Here is a 26073-nt window from a genome sequence, read left to right as displayed (position 1 = left end):
AGTAACAGTCCTGCCTGCAGTTTTATTGTGATAACACTCACTGTAAGGACATCACTACAACACAAATGTTTGAACACAAACAACTTGTATGAAAACTAAGAAAACACAAACATAATCGCATTAATGTAAGTACACAATACTAAAAATGACTTTGTTTGACTAATGTTACAGAAATAAGTTGAGAATGTGTCATTACTTCCAGTTGACAGTGGTCGTTTTACCACAATCTATTTTCATATGTACCTGTGCCTCGTGTTGCAATGGAAAAAAATAACATTATCAGAAATAACACTATAAAAACATATACATTTTCATAAATAAAATTAAACCATTCTAATAAAATAAAGCATCTATAATGAAGGCAATCTTCAAAGAAAATATATGACCAGTAATTCATGCAGGCTAGATTGGTAGTCATGCCAACAAAGTCAAACAGAGATGAGCGAGAGGAAAATGGTGATCAGCATCTGATAGAATATTGTCATTGGCCCCATTTATACCTGCATCCTTTGTCCTGATCTTGTCCACATTCTGATTGTGATCACATTTTTAGACAGGTGTAGATAATTAAAAAGACACATTGTGATCTGATCATCCTGCCCACTTCCAGATGTAAGATATCTAGACACAATGCTGACTAGAAGTCTAGACAGATCTGGATAGAGAAACCATTTATATAATAATTATTCTGCCCTCTAAAATAATTGACAGGTGGGACCATTAACTGATTAGATCAACATGTCTTACAATAAATCTATATTATTTTGAAAGAATAGCTATGAAATCATTTGTATAAAAAGGAAGGGACCAGGAAATCTGGTCACAATGCCGACACAGTGGGAAAGGGGACACCTAGATATTCGCACAACTGAACGCATTTCTCTGAATCAGAGAGGTGTGGGGGGCTGCCTTAACGTTCAAGGTGCCAGGGGAGCAGTTGTTATTGTTGGTGGCTTGCTCAAGGGCAGAAAAGCAGATTTTCCCACTTTGCCAGCTCAGGGATTTGAAAAAGTGACCTTTCAGTTACTGGCCCAATGCTCTTAACCTCTAGGCTACCTGCTGCCCTGGACAAATAACAGACATTTTAAAACCATGTGTAGACACGTTTCTTGAAATGTTTTCACAATCAGAATGTAGACAAGATTAGGACAAAGGACCCATATTAGCACCAGGTATAAAACAGGGATATAGAAATAGAATGAGAATTCATCGAGGGAATCGATCAGCCCAGTCCCAGTTGCATCATATGCAACCATGTTCTGATTCCACCCTATGGTTCCATAACAGGTTCCTAGCAGTATAGCTCTGGACAAATCTCCAGATACATCTCTCAACGATGATCAAATCTGGTTTAGTGCTCAAAAACCTTTTTGTGGTGGTGTTGGCTTTTGGAATGTATGGGCTCATGCCATTGATTCTGAAGGATCATGTTGGCTCTCACTCTAAACAACCGAAAAGTGGAAAACAGCTCCATAGTTACTTGATTATGTAAAAAAGAAAAATGACAAAAGGATAATCAAGACGAAACACTACTACTGCCTGCCCATGTATGGGCAGCTTGTGCTTTCCCCAACATGAGACCTTCATACCCAGCCAGTCTATTAGTCCAGTCAATAATAGGCAAACTGATCGTGAGCTATGACAGAGTGGCAGGCAAGTAAATAACAAGGGGATGACACAACTGCACACAAGCTCTGTCACAGAAGTGACACAGTGTAATGTAATGACAGTCCTATAGTGATCTCATCCATGCAGGACAATTTGATCATTATAAGCAGTTAATCACTATAAGCAGAGTGCACTATAACGTTTTTCTACTGTCTGTCTATCTGTAGTATCATAATGAGGTGTATGTTTTCACAGTAAACCTAAAATGGCACTAATGGCTGAAACAGTCAGGATGATATCCCCTGAACCATTAGTCCATGTAGTGTGTTACACTGGGTTGACGTCATGGTTCTGGTTGAGATTGAGGTTGTGGTTGTGCAGGGCCTGGTTGCGGTGGTGTCGGTGCAGGTGGATGGAGTTGGCCTCAGGCAGGTCAATGGGTTCGAAAGTGTTGGATACGGCGGGCATGAACTGGCGGAAGATACTGACACTGCCATGCCAGAAGGTGGGCTGGGGCAGGCGTCCCGTGGGGGTCCAGGTACGGGTTGAGGGGTCATAAGCTTCCACCACATCAGACAGCTCAAACGTGTTGTCATAGCCACCAGACACAAAGAGACGACCGCCCAGAGCTGCCACACTGCCTCCTACATGGACCTGAAGGAAAAAATGTGATTATCAGTTGAGATTATCATCTTAAAACTAAACTTGTGTCGTCTGCAATTACAGATACACATGCATTACATTTTTTGATAAGAAATACTATTGTCAAGGCTGATGGAAAAAGTGTGTCAAGCCATAAGACTTAACACCTTGGGTGTGTCACATACCTGTGTCATGGGGCTAATCTTGTCCCATCCATTCTTCTGAGGGTTATAGACGTCGACCTCTGCAGAGTCATCCCTAGAACGCAAGAATCTATAGTGAGAAATGTCACGCCTAGCCAAAATCATATAGCATTCATCCTCCTTTTGTCTGTTTGCTGATGGGCAGTTTTTTAAACATTAGAACAGAATAATTGACCTGTATGTAATACCACATTATGTAGAGTTCTTTTTTTAAATCTCATCCAACTGTTATAAAGTTGATCCCATTGAGATTCAAAATGTTTTTTATAAAGTTGCACATTCCTGTCCATATTCTCCTCACCTGACAAAGTATATGAGCCCATTGAGAGTGACTGTTTTGGGAGCGAAGGACCACGGCGGCAGCTCGCCACAGTTGACTAGGGTCCATCGATTGGCTTCCGAATCATAGCACTGAATGGCCATGTTATCCTCCCCAGTGGTGGTCATGGAGCCAATGGCGTAAAGGCGCCCCCTGCAGGTGGTGGTGGAACAGTTGTCCATGGCGTGCAGCATGGGGGGCAGGGCCTCCCAGCAGTCCAGCGCGTGGTCGTAGCGCTCCGTGCTGTCTGGCGCCACCACATACAGCTGGCCCTTGAGGACACAGGAACTGTGGTACTCCCGGGCTTTCAGCATGGGCGACACCTCGGTCCACTCATTCACGCTGGAGTTGTAGCGCCACACGCCGTCGTAGAGTCGCGAACCGTCAGATCCTCCTAAGGACAGGAGAGAAAGGTGTCAGAGATGGAAGAGATCCACAAAAATACAAGTAGCTACAGTGCATTTGGAAAGTAATAAGACCCATTCATTTTTTCCATATTTTGTACAGCCTTGTGCTAAAATGAATTAAATAAAACATCTACACACAATACCACATGTCTTTAAGTCTTTAGAAAGTCTTGCAAAAACTAATTAATTAATAACTGATTTACATAAGTATTCATACACTTTGCTATGAGACTCGAAATTGAGCTCAGGTGCATCCAGTTTCCATTGATCATCCTTGAGATGTTTCTACAACTAGGAGTCAACCTGTGGTAAATTTAATTGATTGGACATGATTTGGAAAGGCAGACACCTGTATATATAAAAAAGGTCCAACAGCTGACAGTGCATGTCAGAACAAAAACCAAGCCATGAGGTCGACGGAATTGTCCGTAGAGCTCATAGACAGGATAGTGTCGAAGGCCCAGATCTGGGGAAGGGTACAAAAACAATTCTGCAGCATTGAAGGTCCCCAAGAACACAGTGGCATCCATCATTCTTAAATGGAAGAAGTTTGGAACCATCAAGACTTTTCCTAGAGTCAGGGAGGTGAACAAGTCAGGGAGGTGAACAAGAACCCGATAGACACTGACAGAGCTCCAGAGTTCCTCTGTGGAGATGAGAGAACCTTCCAGAAGGACAACCATCTCTGCAGCACTCTATCAGTCAGGCCTTTATGGAAGCCACTCCATAGTAAAAAGGCACATGAAAGCCCGCTTGGAGTTTGCCAAAAGGCACCTAAAGACTCTCAGACTATGAGAAACAAGATTCTCTTGTCTGATGAAAGCAAGATTGACCCTGTGGCCTGAATGCCAAACGTCATATCACTACGTGACACCATCACTACAGTGAAGCATGGTGGTGGTAGCATCATGCTGTGTGGATGTTTTTCAGCGGTAGGGACTGGGAGACGAGGGGAAAGATGAACGGAGCAAAGTACAGAGAGAGATCCTTGAAGAAAACCTGCTCCAGTGCACTCAGGACCTCAGACTGGGGCGAAGGTTCACCTTCCAACAGGACAATGACCCTAAGCACACAGCCAAGACAACACATGAATGGCTTCGGGACAAGTCTCTGAATGTCCTTGAGTGGCCCAGCCAGAGCCCGGACTTGAACCCGATCAAACATCTCTGGAGAGACCTGAAAATAGCTGTGGAGCGACGCTCCCCATCCAACCTGACAGAGTTGAGAGAATCCGCAGAGAAGAATTTGAGAAACTCCCCAAATACAGGTATGCCAAGCTTGTAGCATCATACCCAAAAAGACTTGAAGCTGTAATTGCTGCCAAAGGCAAATACTGAGTAGAGGGTCTGATGACTTATGTAAATGTAATTTCATAATTTTTTTAAAATATACATTTGCAAAAATGTCAAGTCTGTTTTTGCATCGTCATTATTGAGTATTGTGTGTAGATTGATGAGAAAAACAATTTAATCAATTTTAGAACAAGGTTGTAACGTAACAAAATGTGGGAAGAGTAGTGGGGTCGGAATACTTTCCGAATGCACCGTGGTGCTTATTGAAAACCCTTTGCTGTTCGAGCAGAAATTCCCAAGAGGTCAATCTGACATGAGATCTGGGTATCTGTCACGATCGTGTGTAGACGGACCAAGGCGCAGTGTGATTGGAGTTCCACATCTTTATTATGTGAAACTTAAAACAAGAAACCAACAACGACCGTGCAGTACTGAGGTGCAACATGCACCGACTCAAAACAAGATTCCACAAAACACAGTGGGGAAATGGCTGCCTAAATATGATCCCTAATCAGACACAATGAGAACCAGCTGCCTCTGATTGGGAACCATACCAGGCCAACATATAAATAAACAAACTAGATTTACCCACCTTAGTCACACCCTGACCTAACCAAAATAGAGAATAAAAAGGCTCTCTATGGTCAGGGTGTGACAGTATCAGCTTTATGTGGAAGTGGCCCTCCACAATATTTGCAGTTTTTTTTTACATGATGATTAACTTGGAAACTGATGCTACGAGTCCACCAGACATCCCACCAGGGGTCTTTTCACAAATCCAGAACAAATTCAAAAAGCGTACAGTATTATACAGAGCCATTATTGCATGAAACTCCGTTCCATCTCATATTTTTCAAATGACAGCAAACCTGGTTTCAAAAAACACAGATAAAGCAATGCCTCATGGCACAACAATTTGACCATGATGTATACACACTACATGTACGTATTGATATATAGGCTACGTGTGACTTACTAGAAATGTATGTAGTTCTGTCCTTGAGCTGTTCTTGTCTATTAAAGTTCTGTATTATGTCATGTTTCATGTTTTGTGTGAACCCCAGGAAGAGCAGCTGCTGCTTTCGCAACAGCTAAATGGGGATATGCAATTTCAATAGTTTATTCAAATGCAATATCTTCTTTCAGTTTCCTGGCCATGTGCTCTACTCACATTCTGTGTCCTTATGTAATTTCACCTTGTAGATGTAATGACAATATTGCCACAAGGGCATTGAATCAAAGGTACCCTACTAAATCAACCCGAAGACACCTTTCATAAAACCAGCCTATTTCCCAACCATGTGTTCTGTGCTACAGCCATTTGCTCCTTCTGATCCTGCTGCCAGCGATGGTACGTATGAGACCACTGCTAATGATTTATGACCCCTATCACTGACCAGCATTACAGGCAGCGTTAGAGGGCTTGGGATGTTTTCTCAGTGGAAACACGGTCTTTTCCTGAACCTGAAGGCCACTCGGTAATGATGATTGCCCCTCATTTAGACCTGGGTTCAAGTAGCCTACTATTTAAAATCACTTCCAATATGTTATCTGTGCTTGATTGAGCTTGTCTGGCTTAACAAAACAATAGTCCCAAAATAGCAAACCCTGCATGTCTAGCACTACAGGCAGCTTCAAATACATACTCAAAGTATAATACAGATTTCAAATTGTATTTGAACCAATGATGTACACTACCGTTCAAAAGTTTGGGGTCACTTAGAAATGTCATTGTTTTTGAAAGAAAAACACTGTTTTATTCCCATAAAATAACATCAAATTGATCAGAAATACACAGTGTAGACATTGTTAATGTTGTAAATTGACTATTGTAGCGGGACACAGCTGATTTTTAAATGGAATATCTACATAGGCGTACATAGGCCCATTATCAGAAACCATCACTCCTGTGTTCCAAATGGCACGTTGTGTTAGCTAATCCAAGCTCAATTTTAAAACACTAATTGATCATTAGAAAACACTTTTGCAATTATTTTAGCACAGCTGAAAACTGTTGTCCTGATTTAAAGCAATAAAACTGGCCTTCTTAGACTAGTTGAGTATCTGGAACATCAGCATTCGTGGGTTCGAATAAAGCTCTTTTGTGGGGGAAAAAAACGAATTCCAATAGGCTGGGCCTGGCTCCCCACTTGAGAGCCAGGTATACCCATGGCTGCACCCCTGCCCAGTCATGTGAAATCCATAGACTATGGCCCAATTAATTTATTTCAATTAACTGTTTTCCTTTTATTGAAAATGTTACATGTTGCGTTTATATTTCAGTTCAGTATAATTTCAAAACTATGCATTAAGGTAATCATAGTATAAATGTGGAAAAACTAATGTAGACATTAATAACTGCATTTCTATATCTTCCAAAATACTTTTTACAAAAGTGGGGGAGTGCCAAGATGGAGGAACAGTGGCTCTAAAGAGTGTCAGTCATCTTGTGTATATATAAATATTTGATGTGAATCCAGGTCTGTCTATCAGTGATGAGCCCATGGACCACTGCTGCAGGCTTAGCAGGACACAATACCCCTCCCGCCTAGCTAACTCACCTTAACTCTTCTCTCTCAAATATAGCAAGAGTAGCCGGCTGCTGTGTTTTATTTATACTCACACTGCCTGCCTGCTATTTCATAAGATGCAAAATGGCTGGAAAGCTGCAGAGCATTCTGGTAACAGAGTGAGTAAGACACCACACAGCAACTATAACCACTTATGTACACTGCAGTCCATTGTAAAGTTAAACTCAATGTAGATTATAGCTGGATACAATAATGTGTTTGAACATATAGCCTGTGTTAAATCTTAAAAGAAAGATGTTATGCTGCTATATCCAGTAAAATCAATACCTTTTACTTTGTCACATGTAAAACGACTTATTACCTTTCATAAATCCATTATAAAGTATACCTGAATGATCAGGGCATTGTCAACTTACCTGTGACATACATATCGTTGCCCAGGGCAGCTATACTGTAGCCCCCTCCCAGGTGATCAGGAAACTCAGCCAGATAGCGCCACTGTCCAGTCTGAGGGTTGTAACAGTCCACAGTGACCAGCTCATCGCAGTCCTGGTCACAGCCTCCCACCACAACCAGGATCTCAGCCAGTCCGGTTGAGGGCCGTGGCCGCATGCGCTGGCAGGGTCTGTCGTGGCGGTCGTACTCACACGACTGGAAGCTCCGGGCCTCACTCACCATTCTCAGGCAGGAGGGGGAGAGGTAGACCAGTGGGTCACTCTCCACGTGGGCGAGTAGATAAAACCGGCGCACGAAGGGTAGTCTCACCTGCTGCAGCAGCTCGGGCCAGTAGTGGAGCCGCCTCTGTAGGTCTGCTTTGATCCAGCGCACCGCAATCTGATAGGCCGTCTCCTCCTTGTCCACACACAGCGCGTCGTCCGACACAAACTCCAGCAAACGTTTCCAGGGCAACCGCTCAAAGTCCTTGCCTTTGGCCAGATCCACAATGTTCTTGAGGACAAAGCGGCGTGCGCTGACGGCTAGATCGCGGCAAGCGTAGGCCTCGGCAAAGTCCTGGATCTCCAGGCAGTTGGAGACGTCTAACCTCTGCTCAAGGAAGGCACAGCAGGCCTCTTTGACCGAGGGGAACTGGAACAGGTCGGCAGTCTTCAGCAGAAGGTCTACATTATCCTGGGTGACTGTGACTCGGCCTGTATAACAGAAGTCCACCAGCAGGCCCAGCAGTTCAGCAGACACCTCGTGAAGGACCACACGGTCCATGGCGCTCTCTCTCAATGTCCCGGCGAACATGGCCCTGAAGTAGGTGCTGGCTGCGGCCAACACGGTGCGGTGGCAGTGGAACTCCTGGCCCTCGGCGCACAGAGTGATGTCGAAGAACTTGCGCTCGGCACGGAGCTCGTGGATCCCCCGGAGAAGGTTGAAGGCGTGGGCCGTGTCGAAGAAGGGCAGCGTGGACGGCTGCGTCTGGATCACTGGCTTCTCAGATATCACTCCTCCCTCTAACCCCCCTCTGTTCATCACTCCTCCCTCCATCTCGTTGTTTGGATATCTCAAAGAGTTTGTACTGAGAAGATTAACCCAATCTGAAAAACAGAAACAGCATTAGCATTTCTCTTACAATCACTTCTAAACGGGTTCAGATTCACAGATTCACTCACTGTACCATACTCTTAATAAATATCCTACAAACTAAAAACACACTAAATAAATAACCAACACTGTAAAAATTGAACAGAGTTAGTGTTAGCAAGGCAAGCTACTTACAGAAGCCGGTGGTATTTTCAACACAAATAAGAACCAGCTAAATTAGAGTAAAATAAATTATGAGGAGCCCCTGCCTGATGAGACCTACTGGGCAAATTAAAACAGGAAAACAACACTGAAAAAAGCAGTTGCCTGTGTTCTAGAAGGTACCACTGCAATTTGGACAGCTCCAGTGACTATGAGCAGCTCCCTGTCCGTGTTTAAGAAAGAGAGCTCTGGGTCTATAAATACACCAACAGGCAGTGTCCATTTCCACTGTGTGGGGAGGGGTGTGCGTGTGTGTGTGTGTGTGTGTGTGTGTGTGTGTGTGTGTGTGTGTGTACACCTAATAAGTTGTGGATTACCTCAACTCCCATATCTCTGTCTGCCTAACGTACATCCTCCTATCAGCCCCCCGAAGTTAGTTGTCAAACTAGAGCCAGCCAGCCCGCCACGAGCTTGCTGACAGTCATCCTCAGACTCAAACATTGCACTTCCTGTCATAATACCCACAAATCAGCTTGTTAAAAACACAGGACAGACTAAAGCCAGGCCAAACACAAGAAATGCCTACTTGACAAAAAATAAAGTCTCACAGTTCTCTGAAAACTGTAAAACTATTAAATCACCTAGTGTGCCACAGCATAAGGAGAGCTCCCTGGTTTCATACTGAAAAGTTATAACAAGTCTGCTCTAACAAGGAGAACATCCATGACAAGGAGGGAGTCTCAAAAGAAAATGTTACAACGTTTTAGGAGCTGGTTTAAAACTGTGAGTCACTGTGTCGGTAGTGTCGCACGATTCACACATCTAAATAGAAGCCCCTGGTTTCATACTGGAAGGTTATTTCTCGCTAATGTTGCCTTTAAATCTGTAATTTTCTAGACGTAGCCTATTTGTAAGACGATTATCAGGTCAAAATTGTACAATTCATATTGAACATCGACACGGAAGTCGACTCGCCATCAATGCTATTCTACATGTTATGTCATTGGGGAGTGTCAACAGCAACCAGTCATCTGAAGGCTCAGTAAAAACTTTGGGATGGATTCATGGTTATTAGTATCCAACATGATTCCAGGTGGGATTACAGGAAAACCATGCCTACTTAAATAAAATACACATGTCTTTACAGAGATGAGCTTCATAAAGGCCTTCCGTGGCCAGAAAAAAGAAGAAGAAAGACGCAGTGCGTAGAACCTCAGTGGAGCACACAGCTCACATTCCACACCAGGATTCAACAATGCAGCCAGCAGCCCCCCACCAAGGACAGAGTGGGCCCCCTAAAGGTTAGCATACTCTACAGAGGTCTGAAACCTGCTCTAAACCTGCTCTCTTCCTAGCTCTGCTCTTTAAAACTTCTGGGTAAGTGATTGTTTCAGGTTGAAAGGAATAATAGCATTTCCTTGTACTGTGCTAGGGTCTGGTTCACCAATTCCACATACGTCTATGAAGTCAATGTGTTAGGCTATAACTCCTATAGTACAGCATTATACAAGCCAGCTACTGCCTTTCTGGTCATATATTAAATTGGATATTATAGTACATTCAATTGGACAATATAAATCCACACTACTATTCCTTCTCGCCCCCATCTTGGTGTGCAAGTAAGTATGATAGCCTACCCAGCTAGCACATTTGGTTCCTTGGAAGTTGTGGGAACATACATTTTTGGTTTCCTATTGGTTCTGGGAACGAAGCCATACGTTTCCTGACCGGTAAAACTTTTTTTTTTTTTTTTAAATATTCTGAGAACAGAAGTAAACATTTTGCTAGTTCTGAGAACGTACATTTTTAGTTTGCAGGGAGGTTCTGAGAACATTTTACTGGAAGATTTTTTGAATATTCTAAGAACAGAAATTATAGGTTATTTGAAGGTAATTCAATAATGTTCTGAGAACATGTTTCAATAAGACTTTTAATAACACTGCTAGCTTAGTTTGGGTTCACTGTTTTGAACTCCAAGCACAGATACTGTAGGACACATGGAAATGAATTTGCTTAGACAATCATGTGAATAGTTTTTTGTGATTGTGACACGGTATCAGTGAGATTCAAACCTATGATTTTCTGTTCTCTATCCCTGGAATTAGTCTGGTAAAGTAATGAAATGTCAAGAAAATGAAGTTGTTTTGTTTACGTTCTTAAAATGTGCTGAGAATGTTCAAAAGTCAAGCAACTATCCTGCACCATTTCCAGAAAGTTGCGGGAAGGTTGAATGCAAAATAAACATAGGACAACCACGCTCTCACCAAGCTCTAAGACAGATATGGTTCTCAGAACGTTATGTGCTAGCTGGGCACTCTGTAAATGTTCATGAACAACGCTGTTTTTTGACAAACATACATGTCAGAACTATATCTGTGGGACACATAGAGAGTAAGGTTAAGTGATTTCCAAAGTCCCGAGAGGGGTATTAAGCAATTTACGAGTAGTGTTTACCAACCTAGAATAGCAGAGTGAAAGCGATAGCCTTCACTCAGACCGAGGGAGAGAGCAGAGGTGGGTGGAAGGAAAGAGCAGAGGTCGGTGGACTAACTGGCTGGTATGTCAGGACCAGGAGAGGAATACAGAGAAAGTATTGTGACCATCAGGCACCATGTGACTAGAACCTACCCACCAACCCACACAGGAAGCATTTTATGTTTATTGGCAAACGTGGACGATACATGCCACCACCCTCACCACGTTTCATAACAGTAGTGGCCTGTGTGGCCAGGAACTAGGAACTTGAATCATGCTCTATAGTTAGGAAGTATGACCTCCTTGGTGAAACCCCCTAAGATAGAGTCAACACGGTCAGTCATAGTTCTCAATAAAAAGCCAGTCGTCATCTAATAAGTTGCTGGGCTATTTTTCTTGGGTGGAAATGGGGAATGGCTGATGAGCTAAGCTTGGTAATATAGTGGTAATAGATGAATCTATAGGTGTCATTTTCTTCTAAATACACTTGTTCACACCAATGACTGTAGGGTTGACAGTTCAAAATACCAAGAGGTAAATGTCAGACCACATGGTCACAAACAATTTGTTAAGAGCAAGGCCTCACTTTCAGCCTGAAAGTCTTCTTTAGGTTATTTTTCTAGAAACATAATATGGCACACATCCTGAAGCCACAGAGTGAAACCGTAAACAAAATGTTTTTTTTTTTTTTTTTTTAAATCCTCCCCAGTGATCCTGGAATGTAGTACATTGATCTCCATGAATGTGTGCCTACAGTCAAAAGAGTCATTATGTTATGAAGTGTGGTTTCAGAAAGTCTTCGAATCCAGCTATGAAATGTTTATTTGGAATCTAGGCCTATTCTGTGTACACGGTTGGGGTAAATCAAAACCAGACTTAACTGTTTTCCTTCCAGTATGCACACATGACTGTAAGTCGCTTTGGATAAAAGCGTCTGCTAAATGGCATATATTATTTATTATTATTATCCGACTTTACTATGCAGCCAAAACAACAACATAGTCTGTTGGCCCCCTGCTGGTAGGCCCTGGTAAATACCAAAGAAGCTAAATCCAAAACCTAATTACTCTCAGTTCAAAACCAACACCAAAATCATGGATCCATAAAGTGCCTAGTCATCACTTAAACTGAGCTATAAATAATATTTAAAAAAGAAAGAACAGTGATTAGAAACCCAGGATACATTTGAAAAAGTACTAGCCACCAGCAGGCCAATATAAGCCTGGTCGCAGATCTGTTAGTACTCTCTAATTGCCACATCATATGGTTTGGCAAGACGGCACTAACTGAGCTGGGACCAGGCTAATATTGCACCTGGTAGGTAAATGTCCATGACAACACAGATGCTGCAGGGTAGTACAAAGTATAACTAATAACAAAATATAATGAATAAAAAAAAAACCACATGAAATAAGAGAGAAGCTACAGTATATACAGGGTCTGTGCCAGAACCAAATGTACAATGTGCAGGGATACTAGAGTATTGAGGTAGATATAGGCAGGAATCAGGAGACTGGTAGCAGGAGAAATAATAATACATAGTATGGCAGCAGCATAAGTGGTGTGTGCGTGCGTGGTGAGATTGTGTATGTAAGTGTGTGGGTGATGGATTAGAATAATGTTCACAGTCAAAGTCATATCTACAGCTAATGGTTCCTCCTAAATGCACATGTACAGTACATGCAACAAAAATACTTTAGCACAGATCAATTCCCTGCTTTCAGTTCAGACTTCAGTGAACCTCTCTGTTTACAATGTAGTTCACCAACCCAAATCCATAGTAAAAGCCAAATCCATGCAAGTGTTTCAATTTATGATACAAAGAAAAGTATCAAGACCACATTACCACAATATCATAAAGCCCACAGCATTCATCTTTTTTTCTTTCTTTCTAGCAGTAAAGACAGTAGGCCCAGAGGTATCATGCCCATTGGCGGCACAGAGCCACATGCCAAATCAGATTTGTCATGTTAAAGAAAATAAACATTCATTTCTTTATTATGACTTTTTCTCTCTATGAAATACTAGCTCCTAGTCACTTAGCAATTTTATGAAGTTGGCTTTAGCTAGCCCAGATAGGTTCCCAATCTCCCAATCTCATGACTAGCTACCAAGAAGCCATTTCAGGCTATCAATCAGGTTAGAGTAGCTAGCTTGTTAGCCTCTTTTAGAATTTGTGAGTGAAATACTTACACACTTGTCTCTAACATGTAGGCTCAACATTCACGAACAGTCCCATTACAAGTCAATGTTGAACAAACTTCATTTAAACTTACTTTACCCGTTGTCCGATGATTTTGACTCTATCACGGAGGTAATCTGATACAAAATATCTACAGGGAAGTGTTATCCGCCCAACCGTCAGTATGCTGGTCAGTATGCTATTGGTTTGTATTTACGGTTTTAATTTTCAATATTGATGCAATTCGCACATGACAAACACTTGCACAATATGGCCGAGCCTAACTGAACCACAGACCAAACGTCAAACACTTCCATCTGATTGCGAGGACGCGTGCGTCGGTCGACTACGTTCGGTTACATTCGGCTATTGTTAACATATACTCGTTACAGACAGACATTACAGACATTAGGGCCCAATTCTTAACAGTCCCATTTTTACCACATTCTTGCCGGGATAAGCCTTTTACATGTCCCGTGCACATGCCCGCAAATTCAGGAATGGGAGTAGGAGTGGGCCGATGTAGGTGAACATCTATTTGAATAAATCCATGGAATATACACCGTCACAAGGAAATACATTTTTGATTCGTTTTAGGCAGGTCCTAAGAAACATTATAACATTATATTTCTTTTCAAAAGAAAAGAATGGGATATTTTGAAATGAATTATGTTACTGGTCTGTGCCCCAAGCACATGAAATCATAAGTTATTTTGTTCTTTAAACAGACAAGACACACTCAGGCTACCCTGATCACAGTCACACACACAGCATTTAATAGTAGGCTATATTATATAATGAAATATAACAGAGTAAAATACAAAAAAAATTCCCAAACAATTTGCGTCATGGCAACGTGTGGAACCGCTGTCATATAAAAAGTGATATTTGGAAATAGAGCCCAAGGCAAGCCCATGTTCTTTGAGCCACGTTTCATCGCTTTCCTACTCTCTAAAGGACGGCAGGTAGCCTAGTGGTTCGAGTGCTGGGCTAGTAACCGAAAGGTTGCTGGATCAAATCCTTGAGCTGACAAGATAAAAATCTGTCGTTCTGCCTCTGAAGATGGCAGTTAGCCTACCAGGGAATAGTGGGTTGTCATTATAAATAAGAATTTGTTCTTAACTGACTTGCCTAGTTAAATACATTTTAAATTATACTCTCACTCCGCTTTGTTAGGGAGCAAGCATAGGGTGTTATATTGATAGTACCTTCATCATGATACCGAAATAAAATAATATCAATCTATATTTTCAAAAGCATGCGAGTCTGGTATTCATATTTCACAACCTCTGCAGGCTTTTGGAGTTGCCTTTACGCGATCAAGTAAAATAACAGGCCTTCACTTGATTTAGACTATGTTATTCCATGGTAAATGTTTCTGATCAGTGATAGATGAGCAAACAAAAGACTAGCAATACCACCTCCCCTTATTTGCCCACTCAGAGAATTAACCAAATATACAGACAGCGATTCAGTTAAAATCACATTGGATTGCTTAAGACAAGTCACAGGCTTTTGGTCGGGAGAAGGCCTAGGCTACTAAACTACTGCAAGTGAAGAGCAAAATAATCCACTTGTTAAGCTACATAACATGCTGGCAAAATGTTCTGATCAGTGATAATAAATGAGCCAACTAGACAAGATGATCATGAGCAGCACTCACTTCAACTGAGGCTACAATTAGGCTATAGAAATGCTAGCTAACAAATATTCAAACAGAGAATCAGTGAAAATACAAATCTGACATTGATCGATCAAGAAGAGTCCCCATGCTTGTCTCAAAGCAGCGTGAAACGGTGCTGGAATAGTTGACCACGCGCAGGTAGGCTATTGCTTCAAATGTACTATAGCAATAGGATGACTTTGGGAGTTTCAGTAAACAACCATTTGATGCCTTCAATTGCTATAGCCTACTTCATTCCAATATTTTAATCATTCTGTGAAATTTATTCCACACAGTAATTATTTATGGATCCATCCAGTTGTGGTTAAGAAAACAGTGCTTGGGGTGGGCTATGTGAAGAGTTGGATGAAGTTACATGCCTAGCAACCATTCCGAGCTTAAGAACGTAGTACATACCAATTAAGCATTAAGGCTGCATTTCATACTAAACCGTAGGCAGAACTTTACCGCAATAATGACTAGATCGGTTGGCAGAAATAAAAGTAAAGGCTTTGTCTCCGGCAATACCTTTAATTTATAAAGAAAAGTTGACAAAAAGATGGCGGGATGCTACAGTTGGCGGAAAAACGTATTGGTTTGAAAAGTGTAATATTGTGCACCAGGTGCAATGCGTCAAGAGATTGAAAATACAAGCGACAGAACCTACCGGCGTCGCAAAAAGTGGGGTAAACACTTTCCTGTGGATACCCTATCTCCACCTCCTACCGCCAATAATAATAATACATGTTATTCAACATTCTGCCTTATAGAGACTATAGCATCTTTTGTAAGGAGACTTTAGGCTGAAAATCCACAGAGTAACCACGGTAACAGTCTGAAATTTAGGCAACTAGCTTGTCTAACTATCTCAGCTGGCATGCCTGCTGGCAAGGTTGGTAGACTTTAGAAAGGCAAGCAATAACTAAACGCAGGGGTCTTGTTAAAAGTTCAGAAATCTGCATTTTCAAAACTCAGACCTTCAAAAAACAAATGGTGTTTTAAACCATTTCTCCTGTGTTCTATATTGAAAGTCAAAAGTAAAAAAATGTTTGCTTCAATAGTGATCATGGGCGTTCAACTATAGTTTTCATCGCAGATAATACATTAGTAGAACACAGTCGGCTGAAAATAGCTTAATTTTCATCAGATGACAACAGATGTGCAACGCTGTTGGCTTGCAGCCACACATGAGTTTACAATGAAAAGGCAGGGTATCTTTTGCAAAAAACGATGCACATTTTTTAATGTGCATCCTAGAAAATATGTAGCCAGTTACATTTCCTAGTATTTTGGTTGAAATCAATCTTGCATTTTACCAAAGAAATGCAGGCTACACTGAGAGAAAAGTAGCTACACATCAATCAGAGCTGTCTGCTGATAGAATGCCTGTTGGTGAATTCTCAGAGTGGAGAAGTGTAACTGAAACACAAAATGAGTCTGATGCCGAGCAGAAATTACAATAAGAAGAATATTGTATAAGATATTTTGTGTGTTTTATATTTTTTTGTGAGTGAAAAACACAGAATTGTTTTAACGCGAACCCTGCTAAATGTAACGTTACTGAAAAACACTGAAATTCCTATATTCCTAATATTTTACCCAATTTTTAGCAGAGATGCAGATATGCATATTTAGTTTCTTTAAAAAATATATATAAAAAAACAGGATACAGGCATATAATTGGGCATAATAATTATTGCTCTACATTGCAAGAAAAAGCTGTTTCAAGTGTTTGAAAGAAAAATTATCAAATTTATGGACGGGGGCTACCACAGGCATTCACTTTGTGCCCCCTCCGATTTTGGGGGTGCATGTCACCCCTGAGTAGGCCTAATCCGCATTAGGTTCTGTTCATTATAAACAAGGAAAACTATTAAAGATGGACAGGTATCCTACGAGTTACCCGTGCCTTTGTTTATGCGATATAACAGCATATACCACCTCCTATATCATGTAGAACTCCATTATTATTTAATGTCAGTGTACAGTCCAATCACGACGGTCTCCTTTCCATCGAGGAAAAACCTTCTTCGCAGACATAAAATATATAAAACATTATGTAAATACACTTACCAAATGTAACGTATTCTGGTCAACGTATGGCTTATAGTTTTAAAAGCTTTACATTTGTTTACATTTCCTATCTGAAAATAAACTTTGGTGTTGCTTCTCTTTTCCAGTTATCTGCGCCATGATTCCGCGTCGTGTGGAGATTTGGGACAGCCACAGTTTATCCATTGTATTTCCCAGATACTCTAGTGGCCGCTCTAACCATGAAAATAAATGTATTCAAAAATGGAAGGCAGGAGGCGAGATCAGGTGGGATCCTTCTAGCCAATGAGAGGGCAGAAGCATATGAACAACAGGTACAACTGTTTCCACTTGTAACCAAAGCCACATAGTGAAAATTGGCTATATCGTAAAGATGAATAAAATAAAATGTACTTTTCCGTCTTCATTTAAAGTTAGGGTTAGGCATAAGGTCAGCAGCGTGATAAATGTTGGGAAGATGACTTTGTGGCTATGGTAACTAGTGACGACCAGGCACAACTCCCAAATAAAATGTCACCTCTCCTACTTATATCAGTACACTCGTAACAACCTAATCATTACGAAACGTATATTTGATCAAATAAGCCACACGTAACAAATAAGCCATTACATGTGTTGTTCACCAAATTCGACACACATTGACCACACAAAAACTCCTCGCTTGGTGAGTGAAAATAACGAAAAACCGCCACCTGCTGGAGATGATACATTTTGGCCCCAGTTATCCCTCTCGCTTCGACTCTTCCTCTCTGGTACAGCCTCCAAACGTTCTTCTTCTTCTTCTTCTTCTTCTTCTTCTTCTTCTTCTTCTTCTTCGGTATAGTGACGGTCCACACAAACAAACGTTAAGGGTGCATGCTGCCACCTACTGTGCCAAAGGCCTGTGCTATCCGGGATCCTTTGAAAGTCCCTACCCCATTGAAGCTAACATTTAAAAGGATTAAGCTAAGGGTTAGGATTAGGTAATGGTTACTTTTAGGGTCAGGGTAGGGGTTAGGGTTACGTTTTAGGGTATGGACGTCCCAAGTATCAAATATTGCACTCAACCTGTGCCAAATGCTCCTCATTGGATACAGTAGTTGGCACAATGTGACATTCACAACTTGTGGTTACATACAATGTAGCTAAAACCTAAAACTACTGGATATATATTTTTAAAATCACCATATTTATCCTTAACAATCTATTTTTTTGGTGTCATCTTCATGCTGTTGCTTGAATCTGCATCATGCAGTTATGGGCTATTCTTTCTTATTTAAATTGAGAAAATATGTTGCAAATTAAACCATATTGCACACATGAATTGTCAACATTTAGTTATGCTTTTGTTATAAAATATACATTTTATTTATTAGAAGCGCCCCCTCCCTCTGGAAAGGGAGGGGCGAGAAATAGCCAAGAAACTGAATCTCGTACAACACTGTGTACTACTCCCTTCACAGAACAGTGCAAACTGGCTATAACCAGAATAGAAAGAGGAGTGGGAGGCCCCGGTGCACAACTGAGCAAGAGGACAAGTACATTAGAGTGTCTAGTTTGAGAAACAGACACCTCACAAGTCCTCAACTGGCAGCTTCATTAAATAGTACCTGCAAAACACCATACTCAACGTGAACAATGAAGAGGCGACTCTGGGATTCTGGCCTTCGAGGCAGAGTTGCAAAGAAAAAGCCATATCTCAGACTGGCCAATAAAAATAAAAGATTCAAATGTGCAAAATAACACAGACACTGGACAGAGGAACTCTGCCAGCATCCCGGAGTCGCTTCTTCACTGTTGAGACTGGTGTTTTGCAAACCCACAAATACTTAAAAACCTCTTGGTACTAGGGGGCAGTATTTTCATTTTTGGAAAAAAACAAACATATTTAGTCAGGAAAAGATGCTAGAATATGCATATAATTGACAGCTGTGGATAGAAAACACTCAAACGTTTCCAAAACTGTAAAGATATTGTCTGTGAGTATAACAGAACTGATGTTGCAGGTGAAAGACTGAGAAAAATCCAATCTGGAAGTGCCCCAGGTTTTGAAAGCGCTGCGTTCCAATGACTCCCTATTCAGCTGTGAATGTACCATCAACGAGCTTACGCTTTCTACGTATTCCCCAAGGTGTCTACAGCATTGTGACGTAGTTTTACGCATTTCTGTTGAAGAATAGCCGTAGGCGGCCACATTGCGGCCCCGAGAGAGATTCTCACGTAAAATACAGAGGTAGCCATTACTCCAATCGGTCCTCCTGAACAACGAATTGTCCTGACGGATATATTATCAAATAGATATTAGAAAAAGGATTGATTATAAACAACGTTTGCCATGTTTCTGTCGATATTATGGAACTAATTTGGAATATTTTTCGGCGTTGTGGTGACCGCAATTTCCGGGCGATTTCTCAGCCAAACATGAAGAACAAATGGAGCTATTTCGTCTACAAAAATAATATTTTGGGAAAAAATGAACTTTGGCTGTCTACCTGGGAGTCTCGTGAGAGAAAACATCCGAAGTTCATCAAAGGTAAACGATTTAATTTGATTGCTTTTCTGATTTCCGTAACAAGGTTGCCTGCTGCTAGCAAGGCATAATGCTATGCTATCGATAAACTTACACAAATGCTTGTCTAGCGTTGGCTGTAAAGCATATTTTGAACATCTGAGATGGCAGGGTGATTAACAAAAGGCTAAGCTGTGTCTCAATATATTTTATTTGTGATTTTCATGAATAGGAATATTTTCTAGGGATATCTATGTCCGTTGCGTTATGCTAATTCGTTTCAGGCAATGATTACGCTCCCGCATGCGGGTTTGGGAGTCACAAAATATATCATATATATATATATATATATTATTAAGATACTCAACTCGTCTAAAGGCCAGTTTTATTGCTTCTTTAATCAGGACAACAGTTTTCATCTGTGCTAACATAATTGCAAAAGTGTTTTCTAATGATCAATTAGCCTTTTAAAATTATAAACTTGGATTAGCTAACACAACGTGCCATTGGAACACAGGAGTGATGGTTGCTGATAATGGGCCTCTGTACGCCTATTTAGATATTCCTTTAAAAACCTGCCGTTTCCAGATGAATAGTCATTTACAACATTAACAATGTCTACACTGTATTTCTGATCAATCTGATGCTATTTCAATTGACAAAATATTGCCTTTCTTTAAAAAACAAGGACATTTCTAAGTGACCCCAAACTTTTGAACAGTTTATAAAACACAGGCAATATATAAAACACAGGCAAATCATGTTTTTGACTGCAGTGGGCCTTTAAGAATTATTTCATCAAGATGGTGTATTGTCTCGTCTTCTGAATGTATTCAGTGAATCATTCCAGCCTCCTCCATCATGTCTTTGGGTGGGTGGTCAAAGTCTCACATTGTCTAATGAATGCCTGGCTTGCAACCAAACCAGGCCTCATTATCACGGGCTTTCTCCTAGCCAGGGCCCAGCTTGGAAATACATATTTATTTAGATAAAGTCTCTGCCTCAAGGCTTGTCAAACCTTATCTTGATGTCGGTAGAACATGTGTGCATATATTCATGCCCACTTCCCACTGTTAATCCACTTAAAAGCTTCTGATGCGTGAGGCGTCTATTTTTAGATAGTGGTATGGCATTTAATGATGTGCCTTGCTGTTTGATTTGTCTTTTCATTTGTCTTGGAATATGCTGGCTGTCTTGATCCAAAGACCGACTGGTTTTGAGTGGACAGAGTAGTATCCATACAGCTATTTGTGTTACCATATCCTCAATACATAATAACAAAATCAAATAAAACATGTTTGATTTTTTTCCTTCACATTACATTGAATTGAATGTCTTGAGACTGATAGATGCTGGTGATAGTCAATCAAAGATACTCCTCTTTGTAATGGTCTCAGTACGCAGGAAATGCAGCTTGTAAAGGCATCACTAGTCACTCAATAACCATTTTGAAGCATATGAAGGAAAACAATGGTACACATGAACTTCATGCTTAATTTACAGAACTGCTTATAATTCAGACCATTCTTTGTACCACTTGTTCGTAAGTGAACAATAATAAGATAATGAGCAAAGAAAAGGGAGTCTTGAATGTAAAATAAGGGTTAAATTACCCCTTGTAGTGCAATTAAAACTGGCCTCTCCATGAACCTTCTCTGGGCTCACTTGAGGTTCCCTCAGGCTGTTTAGGCCAGGGAAATGCTGACAGCACAGTACAGGCTCTACTTATAGAAGGAACATTGATTGCACTATCACTGCCGTTCTCAATTCATTACTTATGAATCTGAGGATACAGGCAAGAGATTGGAGTTGATAACTTTATTATCTTTGTTTATTGCTATTGTTCAATTTGTAGGATTCTTTATTAAATTCCTAGTTTAGATTTGCCCTTGAAAAATATTATCCAAATCCTATTTGTTAAAAGCTTTTGTGTAATTCTTATTTCTGTATAACTTACCTCAATATATGTCTATTATCATGTATCATTGTCACACCAGGATCTGTCTCACATGTCTTTGTGATTGTCTCCACCCCTCTCCAGGTGTCGCCCATCTTCCCCATTATCCCCTGTGTATTTATACCTGTGTTCTCTGTTGGTCTGTTGCCAGTTGGTCTTGTTTGTCTAGTCAACCAGCGGTTTGTCTCAGCTCCTGCCTTTCCCCCAGTCGCTCAGTTTCTAATCCTCCTGGTTTTGACCCTGTCCTGCGTCTGAACCCGCCTGCCTGCCCACTCTGCCTGAGCCTGCCTGCTGTCCTGTACCTTTGCCCCACTACTCTGGATTATTGACCCCTGCCTACCTGTCCTTTGCCTGCCCCTGTTGCTGTATTAAACATGGTTACTTCAACAGTCTGCATCTGGGTCTTACCTTCATACCTGATAGTACGAACTGGCCATGACTGACCCAGCAGACCCGGGCCAGCGGTGCAACGCCATCTCCTCCCAAGGAGCCTCCATTGGTAGGCACAAGCAATTACTTTGTGGTCTTATGGAAGTGGTCCAAATGTTGGCTGAGCGCCATGACCGGTACAGGACGGCAGGACGACTTGTATAATGACTGAGAAACTGCCCAGAGAATATATGAAACAAAATAGAATAATAGTAAATGTACGGTCGGGTATTGCTGCCACTCAGAATATTTTTTTTAATGTAATTATTCCGAGATGAGATCACGCTACTACGAAATAATTGAATAACTCATTATAACGAGAAAGAAAACGTTATAACGCTATAACAAGAAAGATGTCATTATTATAAAATAATCCAGTTGCACATTATTAATTCCTCTCCTGCACAGGTTGACCTTATGGCTGGTTTGCTTGAGTCGATCAACTTTTATCAACTTTTATTTGCTCCTCGGTTTGAAGCATTTGGATATATTGGTGTCATTGAGCAATATAGATGGTGTTGTCATTAGTTTATGTATATTGTGGAGAATTCTGTGTTCTCTAAGGCTCTACAGGCATAAAAAACATTCAGACCTGCTTGACATAGGGTTATTCCTTATTGATCAGCAGATGCAGCTGTAGGAGTGGTGGTGGCCACTGGAGGGCAACTTTAACACTGGAGCATATGTAGGAGCTCATCGTCATGAAGTTCATCTATTATGCTGTTAAAAAGTCACCACGAGCCCAGTACCCTGCCCTAAACCTTAGTCACGTTTCTAGCCAGCTACCACCCTGTACCCTACCCTGCACTCGAGACTGCTGCACTATGTACATAGTCATTGAACACTGGTCAGGTCTGCTTCTGTCACGTCTGCTCAAATATTGTTATGTTACAGCCGTATACTTAAACGGATTAAATCGTTTTCTTCCCCTCATCAAGCTACACACCAATATCCAATAATGACGAAGCAAATACAAACTTTAAGAAATATTAGCACATTTTAAACACATAAAACAATGGAGATATCACATTTACAGTGGGGCAAAAAAGTATTTAGTCAAGCCACCAATTGTGCAAGTTCTCCCACCTAAAAAGATGAGAGAGGCCTGTAATTTTCAACTATGACAGACAAAATGAGAAAAAAAATCCAGAAAATCACATTGTAGGATTTTTAATGAATTTATTTGCAAATTATGGTGGAAAATAAGTATTTGGTCAATAACAAAAGTTTCTCAATAAATTCTAATATATCCTTTGTTGGCAATGACAGAGGTCAAACGTTTTCTGTAAGTCTTCACAAGGTTTTCACACACTGTTGCTGGTATTTTGGCCCATTCCTCCATGCAGATCTCCTCTAGAGCAGTGATGTTTTGGGGCTGTTGCTGGGAAACACAGACTTTCAACTAACTCCAAAGATTTTCTATGGGGTTGAGATCTGGAGACTGGCGAGGCCACTCCAGGACCTTGAAATGCTTCTTACGAAGCCACTCCTTCGCTGCCCGGGCAGTGTGTCTGGGATCATTGTCACGCTGAAAGACCCAGCCACGTTTCATCTTCAATGCCCTTGCTGATGGAAGGAGGTTTTCACTCAAAATCTCACGATACATGGCCCCATTCATTCTTTCCTTTACACGGATCAGTCGTCCTGGTCCCTTTGCAGAAAAACAGCCCCAAAGCATGATGTTTCCACCCCCATGCTTCACAGTAGGTATGGTGTTCTTTGGATGCAACTCAGCATTCTTTGTGCTCCAAACACGACGAGTTGAGTTTTTACCAAAAAGTTATATTTTGGTTTCATCTGACCATATGACATTCCCAATCTTCTTCTGGATCATCCAAATGCTCTCTAGCAAACTTCAGACGGGCCTGGACATGTACTGGCTTAAGCAGGGGGACACGTCTGGCACTGCAGGATTTGAGTTCCTGGCGGTGTAGTGTGTCACTGATTGTAGGCTTTGTTACTTTGGTCCCAGCTCTCTGCAGGTCATTCACTAGGTTCTTGTGATCATTTTGACCCCACGGGGTGAGATCTTGCATGGAGCCCCAGATCGAGGGAGATTATCAGTGGTCTTGTATGTCTTCCATTTCCTAATAATTGCTCCCACAGTTGATTTCTTCAAACCAAGCTGCTTACCTATTGCAGATTCAGTCTTCCCAGCCTGGTGCAGGTCTACAATTTTGTTTCTGGTGTCCTTTTATCAGCTCTTTGGTCTTGGCCATAGTGGAGTTTGGAGTGTGACTGTTTGAGGTTGTGGACAGGTGTCTTTTATACTAGTAACAAGTTCAAACAGGTGCCATTAATACAGGTAACGAGTGGAGGACAGAGGAGCCTCTTAAAGAAGAAGTTACAGGTCTGTGAGAGGCAGAAATCTTGCTTGTTTGTAGGTGACCAAACACTTATTTTCCACCATAATTTGCAAATAAATTCATAAAAAATCCTACAATGTGATTTTCTGGATTTTTCTCCCTCATTTCGTCTGTCATAGTGTACCTATGATAAAAATTACAGGCCTCTATCGTCTTTTTAAGTGGGAGAACTTGCACAATTGGTGGCTGACTAAATACTTTTTTGCCCCACTATACATTACAATTCAGACCCTTTACTCAGTACTTTTGTAACGGTTTTCTTCCGTTGAAGGAGAGGAGGACCAAAATGAAGTGTGGTTAGTGTTCAACATATTTAATAGCGACGATAAACGAGAACACTACAAAACAACAAAAGTGAAAACCGAAACAGTCCTATCTTGTGCAATGACACAAAGACAGAAGACAATTACCCACAAAATACCAAGGAACATGGCTGCCTAAATATGGTTCCCAATTAGAGACAACGACAGACAGCTGCCTCTAATTGAGAACCAATCTAGGCAACCATAGACACACAAAACTACCTAGAAAGGAAACAGCCCCATAAACATACAAAACCCCTAGACCAGACAAACACATAAATCCCCCATGTCACACCCTGACCTAACCAAAATAATAGAGAAAACAAAGATAACTAAGGCAACAATTTTCGCCTAAAATTACATACCCAAATCTAACTGCCTGTAGCTCAGGACCTGAAGCAAGGATATGCATATTCTTGATACCATTTGCAAAGAAACATTTTGAAGTTTGTGGAAATGTGACATGAATATAGGATAATATAACACATTAGATTTTTTTGTACCATCTTTGAAATGCAAAAGAAAGGCCATAATGTATTATTCCAGCCCAGGTGTAATTTTTATTTTGGACACTAGATGGCAGCAGTGGATGTGCACAGTTTTAGACTGATCCAATGAACCATTGCATTTCTGTTCAACATTTTGTATCAAGACTGCCCAAATGTGCCTAATTGGTTTATTAATAACTTTTCATAACTGTGCACTCTCCTCAAACAATAGCATGATATTATTTCACTGTAATAGGTACTGTAAATTTGACATTGCCGTTAGATGAACAAGCATTTAAGCTTTCTGCCAATATTAGATATGTTTATGTCCGGTGAAATGTTCTTGTTTCTTACAACGTCATGCTAATCAAATTAGCGCACATTAGCTCAACCTTCCCGAGGGTGGGACACCGATCTGTAGAGATCCTTGAGAGTTCAAAAGCATGCCAGTCTGGACCTAAGCCTGTGTTCCTGGCCTTAACCCAAGCATCATCTCTTTTATGAATTACTTTGATAATTCCAGAGTGTACCAGGCATTCCATCTACCTTTAACCCTTCATTTTTTTGAAGGGAACATGATTATTGTCACGGATCCCGGTACTGCTGCTCATTCCGTTCACCTACTGCTGCTCATTCCGTTCACCAGCTCCGAGGTCTACGTCACCGGCCTTCTAGGCATCACTGAACTGGATTCATTACCACCAACCCCGGACTGTCTTGTCTCATTGCGCACACTTGGTTCCTATATTCCTATATCCTATATTCCTTGTAAATGCAGACAGAGAATAGCTCCAACTTCTTAATCATAGCCTCAGTTTTATCCCACACATTGAATATAGTTGCGTTGAGTCCCTGTAATCCTAGATTCAGAACATTCAGGTGAGAAAAAACATCACCCAGATAGGCCAGGCATGTGAGAAACTGGCCATCATGCAAGCGGTCAGGCAAATTCAGAAAATTCTGGTCAGTAAAGAGAACTT

The 26073-nt window shown here is 41.1% G+C and overlaps 1 protein-coding gene across 4 annotated transcripts; it reads right to left on the bottom strand.

Moving 5' to 3' along the window:
* Positions 1–2: 2 nt before the first annotated feature.
* On the bottom strand, positions 3–17892 carry klhl21 (kelch-like family member 21). 4 transcript variants are annotated; one of them, XM_035739008.2, is made up of 5 exons: positions 17756–17892; positions 7419–8543; positions 2755–3166; positions 2436–2508; positions 3–2262 (listed from the first exon to the last, which is right to left on the bottom strand). In XM_035739008.2, exons 2-5 carry the CDS (start codon positions 8491–8493, stop codon positions 1936–1938), a joined length of 1887 nt encoding a protein of 628 aa, XP_035594901.1. In that variant the 5' UTR covers positions 8494–8543; positions 17756–17892; the 3' UTR covers positions 3–1935. The 4 variants fall into 4 exon arrangements, with proteins under 4 accessions (XP_035594901.1, XP_035594899.1, XP_035594902.1 ...); XM_035739006.2 differs by lacking the exon at positions 17756–17892 and adding an exon at positions 17085–17420; XM_035739009.2 differs by lacking the exon at positions 17756–17892 and adding an exon at positions 15429–15557.
* Positions 17893–26073: the final 8181 nt, after the last annotated feature.

This window comes from Oncorhynchus keta, chromosome 27 (assembly GCF_023373465.1).
Source record: "Oncorhynchus keta strain PuntledgeMale-10-30-2019 chromosome 27, Oket_V2, whole genome shotgun sequence".
NCBI classification, from domain to species: Eukaryota; Metazoa; Chordata; class Actinopteri; order Salmoniformes; family Salmonidae; genus Oncorhynchus; species Oncorhynchus keta.
Note: the sequence above shows the minus strand (reverse complement) of the source record. Positions and strands in the feature narration are given on the sequence as shown.